The sequence below is a fragment of the Anabas testudineus genome, chromosome 11, assembly GCF_900324465.2.
Source record: "Anabas testudineus chromosome 11, fAnaTes1.2, whole genome shotgun sequence".
NCBI classification, from domain to species: Eukaryota; Metazoa; Chordata; class Actinopteri; order Anabantiformes; family Anabantidae; genus Anabas; species Anabas testudineus.
The window spans coordinates 16,547,232-16,566,761 of NC_046620.1; the positions used below are offsets into that span (position 1 = coordinate 16,547,232).

General features: G+C 40.5%; 1 protein-coding gene across 6 annotated transcripts in view; it reads right to left on the reverse strand.

The window, feature by feature from the left end:
• Positions 1-19,530, reverse strand: part of LOC113154898 (triple functional domain protein) — a 65,693-nt gene that overhangs the window by 34,869 nt on the left and 11,294 nt on the right. For 5 of the 6 annotated variants that reach the window (XM_026349329.1, XM_026349327.1, XM_026349326.1 and 2 more), the window contains exons 2-5: positions 15,320-15,370; positions 5,322-5,396; positions 3,131-3,245; positions 1,386-1,578 (exon numbers count right to left, since the gene is read on the reverse strand). In XM_026349329.1, coding sequence (XP_026205114.1) covers positions 1,386-1,578; positions 3,131-3,245; positions 5,322-5,396; positions 15,320-15,370 — 434 coding nt within the window. Of the gene's footprint in view, positions 1-1,385; positions 1,579-3,130; positions 3,246-5,321; positions 5,397-15,319; positions 15,371-18,136; positions 18,165-19,530 lie in introns of those variants that run through there. The other variant, XM_026349332.1, reaches the window with a different exon arrangement.

A 19,530-nucleotide genomic window follows, 5' to 3' on the forward strand; every position in this document is an offset into this window, starting at 1 on the left:
TTTTCATTTTACCAAGCAGGAAGAAAATAATGCATAGACATGCTGCAGAAACACTCAATGCCAGATGTAAAAGACAAGTGCCCTGTATCAAATTTGCTTAAATAATGCAGGATGATAACTTTATCCAGCCTATAGAAATCTTAATAAACGTACAAGGTGCACATGAGGTCAGGTACAAATGACAGGCAGGCACAAATACAAATCCACATGTGGTGTATTTAATCAATGGCCGTGTGGTGATATTTCAGGGGAGATCACTGTAACCTGCCCTGTGGCATCTAGCTATTCCACCTATCAAATAATCATTACAGTGTCATCAGACGTACAGTACAGTGGTTTGATGTGTGTACAGAATCAGAGCAACATCCACACCAGTGCATTTACTCACACAGTGACAGTGAGAGGCTAACAGGAAAAAACAAAAACAGTATCAGAAATGTACTCTATAGAGAAACAGGCTCCACAAAGGCTTATGCAATATTAACTGTCTCACTACTATGAACGAGAGGCAGATAATTATCATAGTAAGTGAGGCATTTTAATGACATATCAAACAAGAGGGTGGAGAACTGCTATCAAGTCCTCATTAGAGGATATTTACTTTAACAAGCTTCAAATCTATATTGTTGCTAACTTCGAAAGAGGAACCCCCTCCCCACCCACTGATATACCAGTGTTTGTTAGGTCACACTAGCGAACATTTTTGATGTCACTTGAGAACCAAGAAACGTTCAGAGCTTAAAAATATGTGTGTTCTTGTGAACGTGTTATTAAATTAGCTGTGAAAAACGCTCAACTGACGGCGTCACAATCACTCGTCCCTCGTGATCTGCTTGGTGCTGTTTTTGGGTTGAATGTGATGAAATTTTTCCTCTGTTGAGACAGCTGGCTGGTGATGTACTCATCCAAAACAGCAGGGAGAGGAAAATAATGAAATGTGCTGACAATGAGCAGCTCGGGGGGGGGGGGGGGGGGGGGGCTGGGGGTGTGTGTGCGGATGGACAGCAGTCCTTTTCACAACTCAGCTGACAGCACAGGAAAGGGATAACAGTTGACATATTCCCCCCCCCCCCCTATTTTAACAACAATTTAACATGCACTTTAATTCTCCATATCTTTTTTGAAGATATAGAGTCCAATAAACAGCATAAAATTATATAGCAACTGTCAACACTGGCATGATTAGGAAGTATCATATAGTAACAAAAACACTACTCTAATTCTACTCTGGCATTTTATTTATATTATTAAAAGTCATCCATTTAGCAGTTTACTAACCATGTTTGCACCTTGTCAAATGATCACAGATGATTAACTAAGCAGTAATAAAGTAATAATTTATTGTTGTGTATCACTGCACAGTAGAGAATCTGAGAGAATCTCACCTCAAATTCGAACTTAGAGCTTCCAAAGTTGGTCCTCTGCTTCTGCCAAAAGTTGTCTGGTTTGATGATGAGAGCGACGTGGATGCAGGAAGGAAACGACTCCTGCAGGATCTTCAGCAGGGGCTTGATGCTGTCCCACTTGGAGCCGCGCATATCAACGATAACCGTGAAGCCATGCTTACACACCTCCTCGCTGCAATGGATAGAGATGGATGGTCGGCGGGAGTGGGAGGAATTAAAGAGAAGAGAGGGAGGGGAGGAAGGGAGGGTTGGTGAGAGATTTGAGACAGTATAATCCAGAGAAAGGGAGCGTGAGAGAGACAGAGAAAGGGGGACAGATGACAGGCGTGGGAAAGGATGAGAGAGAGATGATGGAGTGAAAAGAGAACACCGAAAGGATAAAGATGAAAAAGCAAAAAAAAAAAACAGACAGAAAAAAAAAGAAAATAAACACAAACAGCGAGATGACGCATTTTCTATACTGTGAAAAGCCTACGCAGCAAATACACAGCCCACACGCACACAGACACCCACTGACTTGCACATACATCCACGCCCACACAGCAACCTGCCACGAATGACTCAAATGTGTGCATAAATACAAAAATACTAATCACCACATTAGTGCATCATTAACCTTCTTTCCCTGCTCTGGCTGACATTATTTTCGCACATTCTTACACACACAAAAAGGTAAACTACCTCAAAAGCCCAAACAAAAATCTGCTGTAGCTATGAAAGCGCTTACAAAAAAACATCATCATGAATTAAGGAGGAAATATTTTGTTGTTAGTTCAGCATGTCTGCCTTTCCCACCAAACTACTACGGCTGGATTACAATTATATCTTTTTAACATCCTTCTATCATTGCACATCTAATTACCTCCATCCTTTTTTCCAAACCTCTCTCTCTCTCTCTCTCTCTCTGTGTAAGAGCCTGTCAGTAGATAGCCCGTGTGCATCAGTGTGCAGATGTTGCCTTTCCCAAAATAGAACGCCTTTGGTCACCAAAAACCGCACAGTTGGGAGAGATGATACAGATGCAAAAAAAAAAAATGATATGATGAGAGTGGGTTTTTAAATGCACGAGATGATTGAAAAGAAAGATTTCCAGTGAAGTCACTCACGTTTTTTATGTGAGAGATGCCGAGATGAGATGGATGAATTAAGACGGACGGATGGATGAAGGTATTAATCAGTTTAAAGTAATGAAAGGAGGAGAGGAGAGATGTTTACCTGTGAGGTGAGGAGCTACTCGTCCACAGTAACAACTGGTGCTGCTGCACTGCCTCAGCTACTGCGACACTTTGTTTTGCTTTCACAGACGTACACACACACACTCGCTTGCCTGCTCCCTCGCTCACACACCTCCCCACACATGCGCTCTCCGTCTCCGTCAGTTTTAATTCCCTCCTCCCCTCCTCTCTCCACTGCTTTTTCCTCTGCTGATCCATCCTTCCCTCTCTTAGTTCAGGCGTTCCCTCTCTGTCTCTGCACCTCACTACATCCTCATAACTGATTTTTAGCAGCTCACAGGCTAACAGGGTTTAAATGATTTCTCACTCCATTCCTCTCTTGCTCCTCAACTGCTCATCTCAGTCCTCATGCACTTGTTTGTTGTTGCTTGTTTTAGTCGGTGCTGCTTCTTATTCTTATTTAAAAAGATGACAACACACGCACACTTGCTTTACTCACACACACACACACACACACACATCACAGAACAAATGTAATGGGTGTGTAACCTAGGGATCCCGGCGAGGTAGGCTATCAGTCTCCTCAGGTCATCAGTTCGTATTCTGTCGTGGTTGCTGCGTGATGGAAACGTTAACACGGGACCCCCACGTCTGTCTCTGCCACCTGAGTAGAGCAAGAGCATGATAGACATATACATATATGTTGATTATTTATATCCATTTTGCTAGGTTAAATGTTCAAAGAGCCCAATCCCAATATTCTTTTAAATGCTAAAAATCAAATTGAAGACAGGCTACGTCGCTGTCAGCAGATATCTCACAGACAGGTGAATGATAGTGTACTTTCATTATTAATCTGCATTTTGACTTCATTTGTTAGGTGCAGGCTAAAATCATGGAATAAAAGATTAATCTTTTGATCTCAGAGGTCCAAACACAATGCAAACTATGAGTCTTTTAAAGATTGCTGAAATCTGTGTTCAAAACCAGTAGGATTTGTTCACCTGATACCATGAATGTGTGTGATAAATGTAGCACTAAATATATCGGGTATTTGCTGAGATATTTCACAGGGCAACTGAAAATGCAAAATTTCATGAAAATGTAATAGTTGTTTCAATATTTCACTCAACAAACAAAATGACCAACAAAATGAGCAACAGACAGACTATAGCTGTAGCCTTCTCTAAAGCTCTGCTGTGAGCATGGGTAAACATATTGCATATAAATAAAAACCAACAGTGTTCCAGCATCATACACATACAGGCTAAGTGCATAGATTACTGGATGTTCTGCAGTATCAGTGTGCAATGTGGAATTCAGTATTCATTATTCCTTCAATAGTCTCCTTAGACCTTTTTCTAATCTTATTTTGTCATATTAATTGGTAGTTGATGCTGTTTTTAGTACATGGTCCCAAGACTGAAACATGAATATCTGATACTGCAACAGCAACATTTTGCTCTCGGTTCTCAACCAGCAGCAGAAGCAGCGAGCTGCTCCACTCACGTGGGAACTTGTAAACACAGGCTAACTGTGCTCAGCCCACAAATTAGTGAGTTCAGTCGGGTTGCTGTGCGCCTGTAGGCTCGACCCAGCTACTCAGAGGAGAAAATCAAACGCTCACGTGGCAAACAGGCAAACATGAGTGAGGGCGAACATGGCCGATTTATTAAGGGGCCTGATTTGGGATAATAGGCTTAGCTAATTTACCCTCTTTTCACCAGCGGTCCTTCCTCCAATTCCCTCCCTCCTTCATTTCAAAGCCAATTACACTATTACTATGGGATGCAGTAGCTGACAGTAAGTCATCTCCATGGCAACGCTGCTCTGTTTCTCTCTCTCTCAATTTCTGTGTGTTTGAGTCATCATCCTCATCATTGTGATTCTGCCTGTGACCTTCGCTGCACAAGAAGACCAAAGAGGAGTATTTACATGGCGCGTGCACACGCACACACATTAACATTCAAATTTTTTATTTTATTTGGTACAGCTCAGGTTCACTGTACAAAGTAGTTTTTAATTTGGATCTACATAGCTTCATGTCGAACTCTCTCACACACATATACAGTACACTTACTGTGTGCACGAGATGAATGTTTCTGTGTGTTGTACAAATAATCCTGTTGGATGTTCTTGGCAGTCTATATCTCGAGCTGGGCCTCCTGCAAGTTTTCCCTGGCACAAAACGACTGTGTCTGTTGAGCTTCCCTTGGATGGGGTAAAGACACAGGCAGCTGTATCTCTCTATTCTGTAGTCTTGCTGACTGAACAATGGATGACTGTGTGTCTCTGTGTGTTGTTTGCAGTCCCTGTGTGTGCATGTGAGTGATGATGGGTCAAGGGTTAAGTATCTGCACCTCAGTCTGACCCTGTCAGTTTTTACAGGCAGTGCACAGCTTATTATTATTATCCACACTGGGCTTGTGTGTGAGACATATACACAGAAATCAGGAGAGAGAAGCTGTGAATGTGTGCAGTTTCATATCTAGGGGTTGAGTGAGTGAGTGAGCGAGCGAGTGTGTGAGTGAGTGTGTGTGTGTGTGTGTGTGTGTGTGTGTGTGTGTGTGTGTGTGTGTGTGTGTGTGTGTGTGTGTGTGTGTGTGTGTGTGTGTGTGTAAACCAAGGACTCCACTTCATGTTTCATTAGCCTTGTCTACTGTGATCAGACAGTCGAGGTTGGCAGACTTGTGAGTGAGACTAGACACACACTCGCATTCACAAACACACATAATCTTACCTGACAAAAAGGCAACTTTTTCTTTGAGGATGGGAAGAACCTCCATCGCTCTCATCTCCTCATTTCTCCTAAAACCTGGATGGAGGGAGAAGACAGAGAGGATGACAATTAGATTTGAATGGAAGAATAAAAAAGAAAACCGTGTGCTCTTTCTTTCCCATTTGATGAACTTTGATGACTTTTTTTTTTTCCTTGAAGGCAGATTATTTGGGACAGAGTGGATTTTGTCCACTTGTAATCTGGAGAGCTGCAGCTGCAACACAGGGGATTGAGCCGCATTTTGGATTGAGTCGCAATTTGGATTGCTTGCATCGTGAGAAAAAAGCCAGAAAGATTCACTCTCTCACTCAGACACGCACACACTGAAAGCAGAGAGACTGTGGTTGGAGAAATAGTAATGGGGAGACAAAGTGAGGCCAAACTCAGGGGAAGTTCAGGGAAACAAAGAACTGTTGTAGCTCTTGCTTTAAAGAGGTGAAATCGGGTAAAGCAAGATTTCACACCACGGGCCACTGCATTTCTTATCAACTGGATATCTTTAGTAAACACTGAAGATATTTCATCTAGTGAATAGATGGGTGATTTATCCACACCCACCACTAAGTGTTAAGTGCAGAAAAAAGCTGCATTTATGAGGATGAATCAAAAGTAAACATTGACAGGACTAATACCCTTTTTCCACCACGGCATGTTGAAGCCAGTGCCTAATCTCCATCTATCCTTAACCGGCTGCCTAATTCAGAAGAGCTTCTGGAGCTTCATTGACATGAAAGTGAAACAGCAAAGATCCCTCTGTAAAGAGATGCAGTAGTCCACCATTTTTGTTGTTGTGCTTGGTGCTAGCGTTGCTGGGAAAGTGGAGAAATAAACAGACGTGTAAAGTCACATAATGAGGTGGGGATTGGAGAAGAGTAGTGCAATGTGTTTTGCATGTATTTGTTCAAATAAATGTATAAACCAGTACTCACAAAATGGAAATGTTGGCCTGATGATGATACGTCTGATGATAAGTTATTCCAACTAATCTCGCAAGGATTGTGAATGTCTGCACCAAATGTCAGGGCAATTCATCTAACTGCAGAGAACATTTCACTTAAAACCACAAATGTCAGCCTTATGGTAACACCAGAGGAAAAGTCTGGGGATCACCAAAGTCACTAGGATTCAGATCTTCAGGGAGCCACAAATGCCTGCGCAAAATGGAAATCCAAGGACCAATTGACAAGCAGGCATTACAATCTACAGAGCTATACCTACTTTGTTTACTTCAGGAGATTTTCTAAATAACAACAACTGTCAGAAATTATATATACAGTATCATTCAACCAATTGCCCAATTGCACAGCCTTAAGAGCGTACATATCATGAATGCTGACTCTTGTTTGTTTTCCGAGGATCTCCTGCACCTACTGGTAACTTGTTTGCCATGTAGCAATAAAAAATACACTAAAAACTTGGATTATTCTGGTTAGTCACATTGTACTGCTATTATTTTGAACAATACTGTAGTTATTTTATAAAGCTCTCTTTGCCTTCTCTTGGACTACTAACCTGTGTGATTTTCCAATAATTAAATGTCTGATAGCACCAGCTCTTATTCAGTAACAATCACAGTATAGTGACTGAAGCTTCAGTTGCATCATAACAGTGCCGACTAATGCTGGCAATGTTTCTTGGGAAAGAAAAATCTTCTGGCACAGCACACACAAGGACTGGTGTGTTTTACATACCGGTTTGCCTGGGACAAATCCCTATAGCAATAAAAAATAATAAAAATAAATAAATAAATTAAAAAAAAATCTATAGTTTAAACTATACTCATAGTTATATCTATAAACTATCACCTTCTAAATATCAAGCTGGATCTCATGGGTGTGACTGTGCCAAACATCCCCCTGCTATCCTGCTAATATTCTGTCACAAGTGAATAGATGGCGAACACGAACATAGAGGTACACAGAACGGACCCAGATTTTGTCCTTCAGACCAGACAGAGGTCTGGTTTGTGTGACTGATGACCCAGACAAGTCATATTACCCAAGTGTCTCTTTTTCTCTCGTTCCATCTGTCATTGTCGGTGCCCCACTGACTCCTCCTTTTTATCCTGCACCTGGGTATTAGAGCAACATTCCTCCTCTGTTTTCTATACAGCTTTTAGGTACATTGATCAATTTGAATTCTTTATATTTTAAACATGAAAAGGAAAGAAAATTTACATACAGTAATAATGAGACATCACAAGTCTAAATTGTCGCACAGCGTAGTGATGAACTCCTGAGAACACAACTTAGTGTTGTAGCATGTATTACATAACAAGTACAATGTAAAAGTGAGGACTGTCTCTCTGTTGGCCTTTTACTATTGTTATAATGCAAATTTGCACACACACCCCTCTCGGGCACTTGTAGTGAATTGTTCTCCAGTCTCTGCTCTCAGCATGTCGTCGTATTTACGGCCCTATGCTAATGAGATGCTAATTCTCTTCTGCCACCAGAGGTGATGGATGGAAATCAGGGCTTGCTGCTATTTTTACTCTTCTTCTTACTCTTCTTCTTTCTCCCGCTCATCTGTCTCCTGATCTCTCTCCCTTAGGGTGCCACAAAAAACAAATTAATGTGATCAACTACATTTCCCACTGCGCTCCCGTTGAGAGTTAGCTTGTAGTTCTTTATAGATGATGCATGAGAGGAGTCGGATTCAGGGACAGAGCTCTTGCTCTGCCTCTATTTGTGGGATGGACCTGTGAGCTACCTTTCATTTTCTCTAAAGGGCAGAGGTGTCAAATTAGTTTCATTTTTGGCCAGCAGATTTTTGTTCTTGTGTTTTGAACAAATGTCAAAACATCCTGAAACATGACAACTAAAATCTAAAGATAATAGCTTGTGTTGGGCTTTTTGTTTGGCATTTTAACATTTCAACAGTTAGTTTTGCCTGACTAATGATTCAAAGCCCCAGGGTAAACAATGTAAAGTGATACTGAAGAGAATTTCATAAAATCTTGTGAAACGTTAACCAGTGAATAACCAGGTTATGATGAATTCCAATTCAAATCTGCATGATTTTGCTAAATTTACTGTGCATACATGGTGGGGAGATAAAATTCACAAAATACATATGAGAAACAAATACATTTTCTATCTTATCTTTACAAGCAAAACTCACAGACTATTCTGATAAAAATTATATATATTAGTGAAATATAAAAGTCCATAAACATGATTTTGTTTTGTTTTGGATTGTTGGTCAAACTAAGGATGTGGATGTGTTACCTTGTTTGTTAAGAAAGTGCAAGGTTTATATATAATTGTTACTATTCTCATACAATGCATGTATTTCGAGGCCATTGAAAGGAATCAATGTCAGTATTCCCACCCCTGCAGTGGGCACTGGGGACCCCAAATGAAACGCAAAAGATTTTGTTTGCCAGTTGAACTGCATTTCTCTGCATAATTGTTTTTCTGATTTGAAAACCGTGTATAAAAAAAAGCTATGAAAGCAGAAATGAAACATGAGCAAGCATACAAAGCATTAGGCTTTCAGGGGCTTTCTGCTTTCGAATATGGCTACTACCTCCCATGATAGCTACTGCAACTATGAAGCAGCTCTGTATTTCTAAACATCATTGTTGTGTCAAGCTAATCTAAGGATTGCACATACTTAGGATGAATAACAACATGCACACAAATAGATAAGTCAGCATCTTTTCACCGATGGATAATTTCCTCTTTTAAAAGACACAGTTTGATATTGCCTACAAACTTGCTGTCTGATTGGCCAGCTGCCACCAAGCAGAAGGTCAATGAAAAACTTAATGTTGACGAGATGACAAACCAAAAACCACTGTGTGTACGCGTGTGTCTGTGTGAGGGAGGGAGATAAGAGTGTGTAGAGCAAGAGAGCACACGTTTTATGGCTGTGTGGAAAATATACCGAATCACTAGATTAAGGTCTGCCCATCTGCTACATCAATGTGGTATTATGTCTGATAATACCTGATTGTGATGACATATTTCCATTAACTAACCTGATAATTCATAGTTTGGTACCAGCTCCAGAGATGTTGATCTGTGTGAATTTGTTTACCAAATACAAAAGTTAAGCTAAATGCACAGATACATCACTGTGCTCTGCAGTGCTGTGGTGGGACTGGAGAAAGTGGCACAGCAACTAAATATAGAGTGGCCAGGTGACACCCACCCTTGTTACACGCACACACACACACACAAGCGAAGACAAGGAGTGTTTTCTGGATGAATGGTGCAAAAAAGAAAAGAAAAGCAAAAGGAAACGGGAGCTATAAAAATTATGTTTTTGTGACATAATGAGACGTGTCATCGTCATAACTACATTGAGGGAAAAAAGCGTGACATGTGTGAAAAAGGTTGGGGGGAATAAAGCAGACAGTAGCGAGGGACAGAAGGAGAGTGAGAGTGACTTCATGGTGGATCTAAAATTGCCACACTTCCCTAGACGAGGCATTGTACCTGCCAGTGGGATGAGGGTGAAGCCAGTCTGAGCGTACCGCCACTTGTGATTGGTTGCCCAGCAAGTCATGCTTGATAATTCTCCCATAAGAAATCCATAAATTGTTGTGGAATCGGCCTTGCTTGCTGAAAGAGAATTGTAGGCTGCTGCTACCATCAGTTAATAATAGACTGACTGGCCGATGTGCTGAAAGGATCCCAATCCACTGTGGGCAGAGGCGCAGCAACTAAGGCTAATCCTGGGATTCCTGAGGGGAGATATTCCAATCCAGCAGACAACCAAAACCGCCAGTGTTGGTGTTGTCTACACATCCATATGGAAAAAACGGTGCAAACGTTTCCAAGCAGAAACACAACACATCAGGCTAGACTATGTCACTGTGGACTGTGTCAGTGTGCACCTCAAGTGGCATTAGGTGAGCTGCTAATCTGCCTGTCTTTTAGAAAGGCAAGTAGCTGGAGGTAATCCTCAATGTGTAGGAGGGGCAATAATTATAATATGCCTGCACTGCGTTTATGTGCCCTGAGAAGATGCTTAGAATGATAAGGAGACTTGAGCAGGAGCGAGATATAAAATCAAACAGACATCATAGTTTTTGGTTGACTGCTTTCACTCTACTGGAGGTATTAACAGTATTAGATTATGGTTTTAATGGACAGTTACACATCTATATGCATGTTCTGCAAATATACCCCAAATACAGCATAAAAGCTAAAATGTCACTTTTTCACACAAATGTTTAGATTTTACATTTAGTCATTTGGCACCATGAGCAAGTTGGGGTTCAGTGTACAATGACGATTCAACACAAGGGCCAGACGAGCTAAAAATTAAACCATTATCCTTGCAATTAGCAGCCGACTCACTCCACCTCTTGACTTACTGCCACCCCAAATATGTGATGATATGCTACGGTTATAGAGTGAATATAATAGTACTGTATTTTTGTTTAGGTGCATAAGAGATACAACTGTCTTTATTGTACTCACCTTTGTTTCTAAAGGTCTGTTATTATAGGAATATAGTGCATTTCTCACACAGTTCCCTCAAAATTGTGATAAAATATCTTATAAACTGAATATAAGTTCCAAACATGACTGGACAATTTATACAAGATATATATAATATGTAATTTCGGATCATTTGACAGGCTCTACTTTGATGCACTGTAAGCAAAACAAAGTTGATTTCTGCAGTGTACATTCTGTCTCTCTGTGTCACGTCATGCCTCCTGCACGCTCTTCCCAAACTGACTATTTGCCCCAAGTGAGAACACATCTTGCACAGACGCTTGTACCTGATTCTCTAGGCAGTGTCCTGAGTGCATAAACGAAAACAGCTTGTGATAGCTTAAGAAAAGAACATCATATCATTTTTATATTATATTAGAATAACTGGCTTAGAAATAGATTTTTATGAAATTATTATACATTATACATCATTGTGCTCTGTTCATTAAAAAAATCTTTCTTTAATCAAAAAAAGATTTAGATGCTATATCTCAAAGCCTAATTTGCTCTTCATAAGGCACAGAGGAGTGAATAAAACAATTTACTTTTCTTAATGCAATAAAGAAGCAATCACAAAATAGATGATAATGTGACATGTGCTTCAAACGAAAGCACTGATGTGTGTGTGTTTTCAATATTGATGATGTTGGGAGACTGAAATTAAATAAAAAAGCTTCAACAACATCTTCTCTGTGTCTCTAAAGACAGTTATATTTCACACATGTTTAGTGACAATGTAGACAATAAATATGTAGATTCCGGGCAAATTAATGCAAGTAAACAGAAAGCTCATGTTTAACTCTCTGACATACTGTATATAAATATGAAATGTGAGTGATATTTCATGTTTTATTTATAATCAGCAAGACATTAGCAACAGCTGAGGAGGTTATTACCTTGTCCATGATGTCTGAATTCAGAAAAACTGACATCTTCCCAAGAAGAGTTTACTCTCCAAAAGCTGAGTTGAACAGTTCTTAGCAGGGAGCTCATTTATCCCATTTATTAAAAATGCACTAGATATGAACAAAGTGAGTCTCAGTACAGGTCACTGGTCCTGTATGAGGCGGGTAGTGGTGAAACACAGCAACATCTGATTCGGCTACACCCCTCACTGAGAAGGGGCAAGGGATGAGAGGGAAATGCCAGAAATGTCCATCGTGCTTTTCTGTATGGAGACTACAACTACATAGTCAGTGCTTATTTTAGATCAGGACTGTTAGTGGGTTGTGTGTGTTAGAATATGTCAACACACAGCACACGCCACAGTGGCTTGAGACTTGTAGGGGCCTTTAAGAGGTCAAGTGGGCATTAGACTGGCTGATGCAACAAAGCAGTTTAGTCAACAGCACCACTGCAAATCAGCCCCAGAGATATTATGACAAATACTTCAGGGAGGGGCGCATTGGGTCTGGTTCCTGTGCTTTAAAAAAATATATAGAGAGAGAATGCAACAGCTGCCTGGACCCTAACAGATGGGAAGAGCGGTACAGTTAGTCAGAGGAGGGAGAGGGAAGTTGCTTACATAACACAAAAAGAATGTACTGAGACACACACACACACACACACAACACACACACACAAACACACAGACACACAAACACACAGACACACACAGCATCTTCCTTATCTGATTAAACAACAGTTACACACAGGAGTAACCTCATATTGGCTTACCCGCAGCTGACTTGGACACACTGGTTCCAAACCAGCTGTACGGGTCAAGAGAAACCAGAACCATGCACATGTGTGTGTATTCCTGCATAGTTGTGGACTTCCCACGTTCACTGTGTGCCAGAAATTCCTTGCTGAGGGATGTGTGGGAATGGCAGGAATTCATTGAGGGAGTGGATTGGAATAGGGCATGTGTGACCTGGACCCCTGACCTATATCCTGATCACACTGTAAAAAGCCTGGTTAAGGAAAATTTAATCCTGGATAGCCCACATCAGTGCTGATAGACTTGGCGTAGTTTTATTTGATCGCATGCTTATTTTATTCATGAACCCTATGCTGTTTCACTGTGGGAAATAGAACGATTTGAATTTGACACTTCGAAAAAACACTTCGATTTCACTCGCTATGCATGAACATGTTTTATGCTTCCCATGGTGTAAAGCTTATTTGGAAGGCATTTCCTTTTCTAAAACAAATCTTTGCTATGGAAACTACTATATTATATGGTAAGAAATATCTTCACTGGTGATGGGTCTATGAAAGTCTTTACCTGGCTCAATGCTCAGTCAGTTGACTGTGAGCTAATGATAGTGGCGGCAGATTTACCATTAAATTTGTACTTATTTTTTAAAAACAGGGTAGGCCTTACTTTCACTTTCTTTGTCTGTCATTGTTTCCTTCTCTCGCTCACCAATGGACTCATCATCCTTCTCATAAAATTAACCCTGCATATTAATCTCTAATCTCTTTACAAACAACTGTCAGCTTTGAGGTGTTATTACACAGAGTGTAACACTGTCTTATTCATCTTCTGTCTGTTGGCCATCAGCCTATTTCACTTCAGATAGGTGGCACTCTGTGACTTACAGCAGCAGTTCTGATTGGCTGCTGCAAGAGGGCATTACCCTTCTTGACAATGAAGAAATAACAAGATCTGATCTGATTGGCTGTTCTTTTGAGACCCAGCTGTGCTACTCTAACAATGCACCTACTGTAGGTGCAGCTGGCACCGAATATGCTACTGTACACACACACACACACACACACACACACACACAAATGGGTAACAGGTTACCACCTAAGAACAAGTAATTAGAGTCTACTGTTTCATCTGGTGATTGAGCAATGAATCCATATTTGTACTCATACGACGAGCTGAGCTTGAGTAGAATCCTTCTCAAAAACATGGGTATTGTTTCCAATTCAAGTAAACGAAGACATTTTTAAAAGATATATCTGTGTAGCACCAATTTCATGCTGCATTGAAAATCAGGCCTTGTTGATGAGAAGGGGGTATCATTATGTAGAAACACTAAGCGATCGAACAGTGCAGTCTCTGTGTTTGTTTCCAGTCTACTCAGACTCTCTGCGTCCTTCCATTTTCCTCTTTTTGTCCCCAAAGCGGAGTTCTGGTCTGGAAGAGAGAGCAAGAGTAGAAGCGCCATCTTTCCTTTACCTCCGCCTCTTTCTGTTCTCTCCATCTATCCAGACCTCTAATAGCAGGGTAGGCTAACTGAGCGAGAAACAGGCCAGGGTTACCCCAGCGACCCAAACACAGCAGGGGAGGAGGGGAGAGGGAGGTCTAAAAAAAGTCAGAGAGACTGAAAGAAAAGGCAGCTTGTTATAAGTGCCAGGAGTTCATTTGTCTGGGTCTTTTAGTGTCACCCGATCTCATTCTGTCGATTGTGACAAGACAGAGATAACGTAACTATACCTATATTCCAGTCTGAACAAATAGACTAGCTAGCATGAAATTCCAGGTTGTAGAATGCAGCTGACTGAAGATTCACACAAATTCAATTCAGATATATTGGAGTACTACTCTACAGGGGAGACAGGAAAAGAAAAAAGTAGCATGAGAAATGATGATGATGGAAATACACAACCACACACACACACACACACACACACACACACACACACACACACACACACACACACACACACACACACACACACACACACTCCTTGCAAAGCACTCTTCAGCACAAGGTCCAGGTCAAGGTCCAGCGGCATTAATGTTATTACATAACATCACTGCTGCACCCCCTCCATCCCCCACTCTTCAGCCACCCAGTCAGACCAGTGGTTAATAAGGCTTGGCCATCATCTTGGACATGCCTAATATTGTAACCTCCTCTTTACCAGGAAATGATAAGTGGCAAGCACCAGGAAGCTTGAAAGAAAACACTGTCTGCTTTACCCAACAGCTTTAAACAGTAACAGTAAAGCCAAGCATCATCTTGATATAACTGTATTCATGTTTTCATAGCCTTTTTCTGCAGGCACTGGAGCTGTCTCTATCAAGACCCTGGGGCTCTGGAGCAACCTGCCAATTCAGTGTCCTCCTTTATATCTAGGGTTTGAGTGATTTTTTATTTACTACAGCCGATATTGTTGATACATTTAAATCAAACCTGTTACAGGTCAAAAATTTGTGTGCCCCTTTATTTTAAAATGGAAAGCTTAATCCATGAGGCATAAACCTTCCTTCTCACTGTTTGATGTGGGAAAGCAAACTGAGAGACTAACTGAGGAAGAAAGCAAAAGGAATGTGAAAGGTAAAACGTCAAATTAAGTTATATATCTCATCTAAAAAGGTCCTCGCTGTTACTACGCAGACAGGTGCTACGGACACAATTGGTGAACATTGTAAGTTTGAGGAGAGTGAGGCAGGAAGAGAAGTTAAGTAAATGTGATAGTTAGAAATGATTGTGCCAATGACCTCACACTGAAATATTAATGTGCAACCAGCTCTAATATGATAATATAATAAAATACACAATGTTATAGGATTTCCACACATATAAACACACATTGTTTTACCTGCTATCTGACTGGATACATCTCCTTTCGACTCTTTAGGGAGGGATCCATCTGCAGGCACACAAATGAGAAAAAAAAGCAATTAGTTATATTAGAAATGAAGAATAAATGTCCTTTATTCTCATTGAAATTATAACAACAGCTAAAGGAACAAATGGACACAAGGATGAAAGGAAAACTAATAATATAATACTATAAACTACTAATGACATGTTGGCTAACCCAACAGTTTAATTACAGTTCTGTGTAACTGACAGATCATTTGTGAACAGCATGTTCTGCTTACACTCAAGCAGTGGATGCAGGGGTCATGTTTTCAGCAACCTATAACTCATGACCAAGGCCCACTGGCTTCTCAGCCCATGCAACAATCGGCCCATTGATCCAGCCTATAGCCTGTGTGTGTGAGAGGCTGCCGCCGCTGCTGCAACTGAGGGGAAGATACGGTCACTGTCATGTGCTGTCAGAATGTAAACAGGCTGGCCAGTCGAATGGCTGACTCAGTGACACATGCTCCCTGACTATGTCTGACTCAGGCTTACTCCTTCCTGTTTAACCTTACAAAGCGATGCATTAAGATACAGAGAAGTTGGTGGTTGTAATGAAGATAGGATCGGCAGTGTCAAGTATCTAATAATAAGTAATAGGATACTGTTTAATATGTTATGTAGTAAGTGCAGAACACATAGAAAGATTTATTAAAAATCCCAAACTGATGATTCTGTTTTGGCATAAAGATATTCTGACATTAGCATGACGGAGTCACAATTAAGTTAATTTCTTCAGTCACTCTTACAAAAATTTGAATTAAAACAGCTGTGAAACCTGCTTTTCAAGTGACTATCAGATTACATGGAGTATCTTGCTCACATGCTTGCTCTTTCGATCAGACACACAACAGTGGTCCAACTTCTGCCAAATTCATGTCATGTTGGGCTTATAGGAAAAACATCCACTCAAGATGTCAACAGGTTGCATTTATCAAATGAAATAAGAGTTTAACGCTGATAGGGACAAATGTTACAGTCCTGTTTGTTAGGGGTTTAGAAAGCAACATTATCTGTACAATTTATTATTAGTAAAAAAGGCAATGTGGCATATGACAAAAAAGGTTATAAACACGGCAAACAAAACCCATAAAGAGTAGACAAAAGGATCAACAAGGTACAATCCTAAATTGGTGTAAAGAAAATCAAGCAGGTTTTACAGTGGAATAAAGAACTTAAACACAGAACAAAACTGAAAATGTTCCCAGAGTATATTTATATTAATATTTGTTTTTCTTTTGTTTTGTTTTTTTGAACATGAAGGAATATTTTCTTATACCCCTCTTGAATCTGCTCCGTTAATGTAAACTCTATGTACAACATAAAAACTTAAAACAATAAATCTGATATAACATTAACTTGATATTAGGGCTGCTCTACACCACAAATAGGAAGGTTATCTGCGGCCAGGTTCAAGACCTCATAATAGTCTGCCTTTGTGATATAATCGAATTAGTTACATGACAACTGACTCTCTTCCTCTGTGTTAAAAGACAAACTATCTTACTAAACAGCTGTGCGACATTTTGCTAGTGGCAATTTCCATTAATGAACATATAGCAGCACAATTCACACAAAACTATGCATGAGCAAACTTGCTAGCAACGACTGCCAGTGCCACAGGGGCTCGTGTTCATAGTGAGAAGCTCATAAACACGGCATGGGAAAGTTGAGTTAAGCAATCAAAAAAGGCACCAAGATCTCAAGGGAATTTTCTCCAAAGCCGTGTACCTGGGAGAACTTCACAGAGAATGAATGGGATGAAGGGGAAAAGCAGGGGAAAGAGAAGGCAAGAGAAGGACCAAGCAGCCACATACCTCACATATTTGTAATGCCAAAGATGTCCACTTAAGCCACAGTATTCGACAATGTAATAACAGACTACAGTGGTGATTGCCCACGTCTTATCGCTATCTAAACAATAAGACCTGCAGCAATGCCAGGAGTCAAACACATGTATAAAAAGAAGAAAACACAATATACTGCATGTGTACATAGAGACACACACATGTAGTTATGAATGGAGGTTTTTTCCTCTGACATCTGGCTGTTGAAACAGTAGGTTAATCCAACCACACACACGCACGCACACACACACACACACAGCCAGCTTTGATAAAAAGCATAGTAGTATAATATAGTAGTATAGTCTCGCCACCAAAATATGGGTTGTTTGGTTAATGTTAAACAAGTCACTCACACACACACACACACACACACACACACACACACACACACACACACACACACACACACACACACACACACACACACACACACACACACACACAGTTGAGAAAACGTCAGAGCAACGGTCCAATCTCATAAAACACCCAAGCTCTCCTTTCTCTAAAACATGCAAACAGTCTGATACAGTGAACTCACCCAGACCTCAGCTTGTGTTGAACACTGCCTATACTGTATCCTGAACCCAGCTCAGTTCCACAGACAGCTCTCTCTCGTCCCAACACACACTGTTTCTGTCTCTGAGCCCACATTAACACAAGATCACCCTTTCTGTGGGCCCCTGCCTTCCCCTTCTCGTCAGGCACAGTCATGGCTTGACTCACACCAAAAAGGAAAGACCCCCTTTCATTTAAAAATACCTATTGTCTGCCTCACACTGACTGAAATGAGGTGTGAGGTGCAAAACAATGAGTAATACCCCTTCTGTCAAATCCGTCGTGGAGAGCGTAGTGGTAAATATTGCTGTAGGGGTTTAGCGAGCATTTAAAAGTCAACATGGACAACAAATTTAACAAGAGATTACCTAAGGGATCGGAGAGGATCTTTGTTGCTTGGTGTAGGTGGTGAGATATCCAGACTGAAACTTGTGAAGCAGTATGCAATACTCAACTCAAAGAGATAATGAAAGAGTTTTGTGTTTTTGTTATCTTCTTTCAGAACCAAATACTCACTACTGTGGTATTTATGGACTGCACTTCCTAGAGATAAGTTACAGTTAGCCTGACAACGTGTTCAGAACAATGCCATCAGTTTCTGCAGATTTTTGTGCAGCTTTCATAACAGAGATCATGCAACTATCTGATACGCTGGAGCTCGATTACTGATACTGATTAGCAGATCCTTTACTGGATGAATGTCACCAATCCATATTAAATATTGTTTGTTTGCTAATTACAATATAAAAGTAGTGTCCGTCTCAGTCTTTAGCACTGCAGATATTTTATCTGCATAAAAATGATTCTAATACAATACATACATCCTGATGTGGTTTGATCATGTTAATTGTGATTTTAGGACCAGTTACCCCACAAGCGTGACACAAGTGGAAAAACCCTGTTCACAATAGTGATAATAGTATCCAATCTTGTGAGTATACCAAATAACACATGCACAATGTCTTCATCACGATTGTGGTGAAAACCACATGGAACATTATTATTATTTTTAAAATTCGCTCAAAGCTCAAATATGCAAAGCCGAAAGTATCAAGCGTGCAGCCGGATCATCTTCATTCCAAACAAAGTTGAAACATTACACACACAATAACTTGTACATCATCCAAGTATCACTTAACGATAGATAATAAATCAATATATAATCAAAAGCAATGATAGATGAACATTAAATTTGAAACCGTTTAGTCATTAAACCAACACAGGTCCAGTCTGATGCTCATGACTGACATTTTTCTATCCAACCATGTTATCTGCTCTCACCTGGGAAAAATAGTCCTATTAGATTCTGTAGCCATGATGGAAAACCAGGCTCTTCTCCCAAAGATTGAGACTAAAGGGCATTGCTTTAAAGTGTTTGCCTGGGGACCTCTGGGACCCTCTCAAGGATCTCAGCACTCTGTATCCTTTGCTTTTAATACACAAAAGGCCACTGACTGTGATGTTTACTGTGGATCAATTCCTCTCAGTTATTGGCCCTTAGCATGGCAGTAAAAAGGGAGGGGGTTAAAAGTAGCCAGAGCAAGAGGAAGAACAAGAAAGTGAGGAAGATGGGGAGGGCAACAGTGAGATAGCAGTTTTGAATGCACTGGAGACCCAAAGAAAAAAGGAGTACAATGGTCTTTCAGGACTTGTCCTAGTTTGGTTCAGCCTCTCTCTCTCTCTCTCTCTCTCTCTCTCTCTCTCTCTCTCTCTGTGCCTTTTTACTCTCAAAATAGGAGCAAGGACCATTCTGGCAAATCAT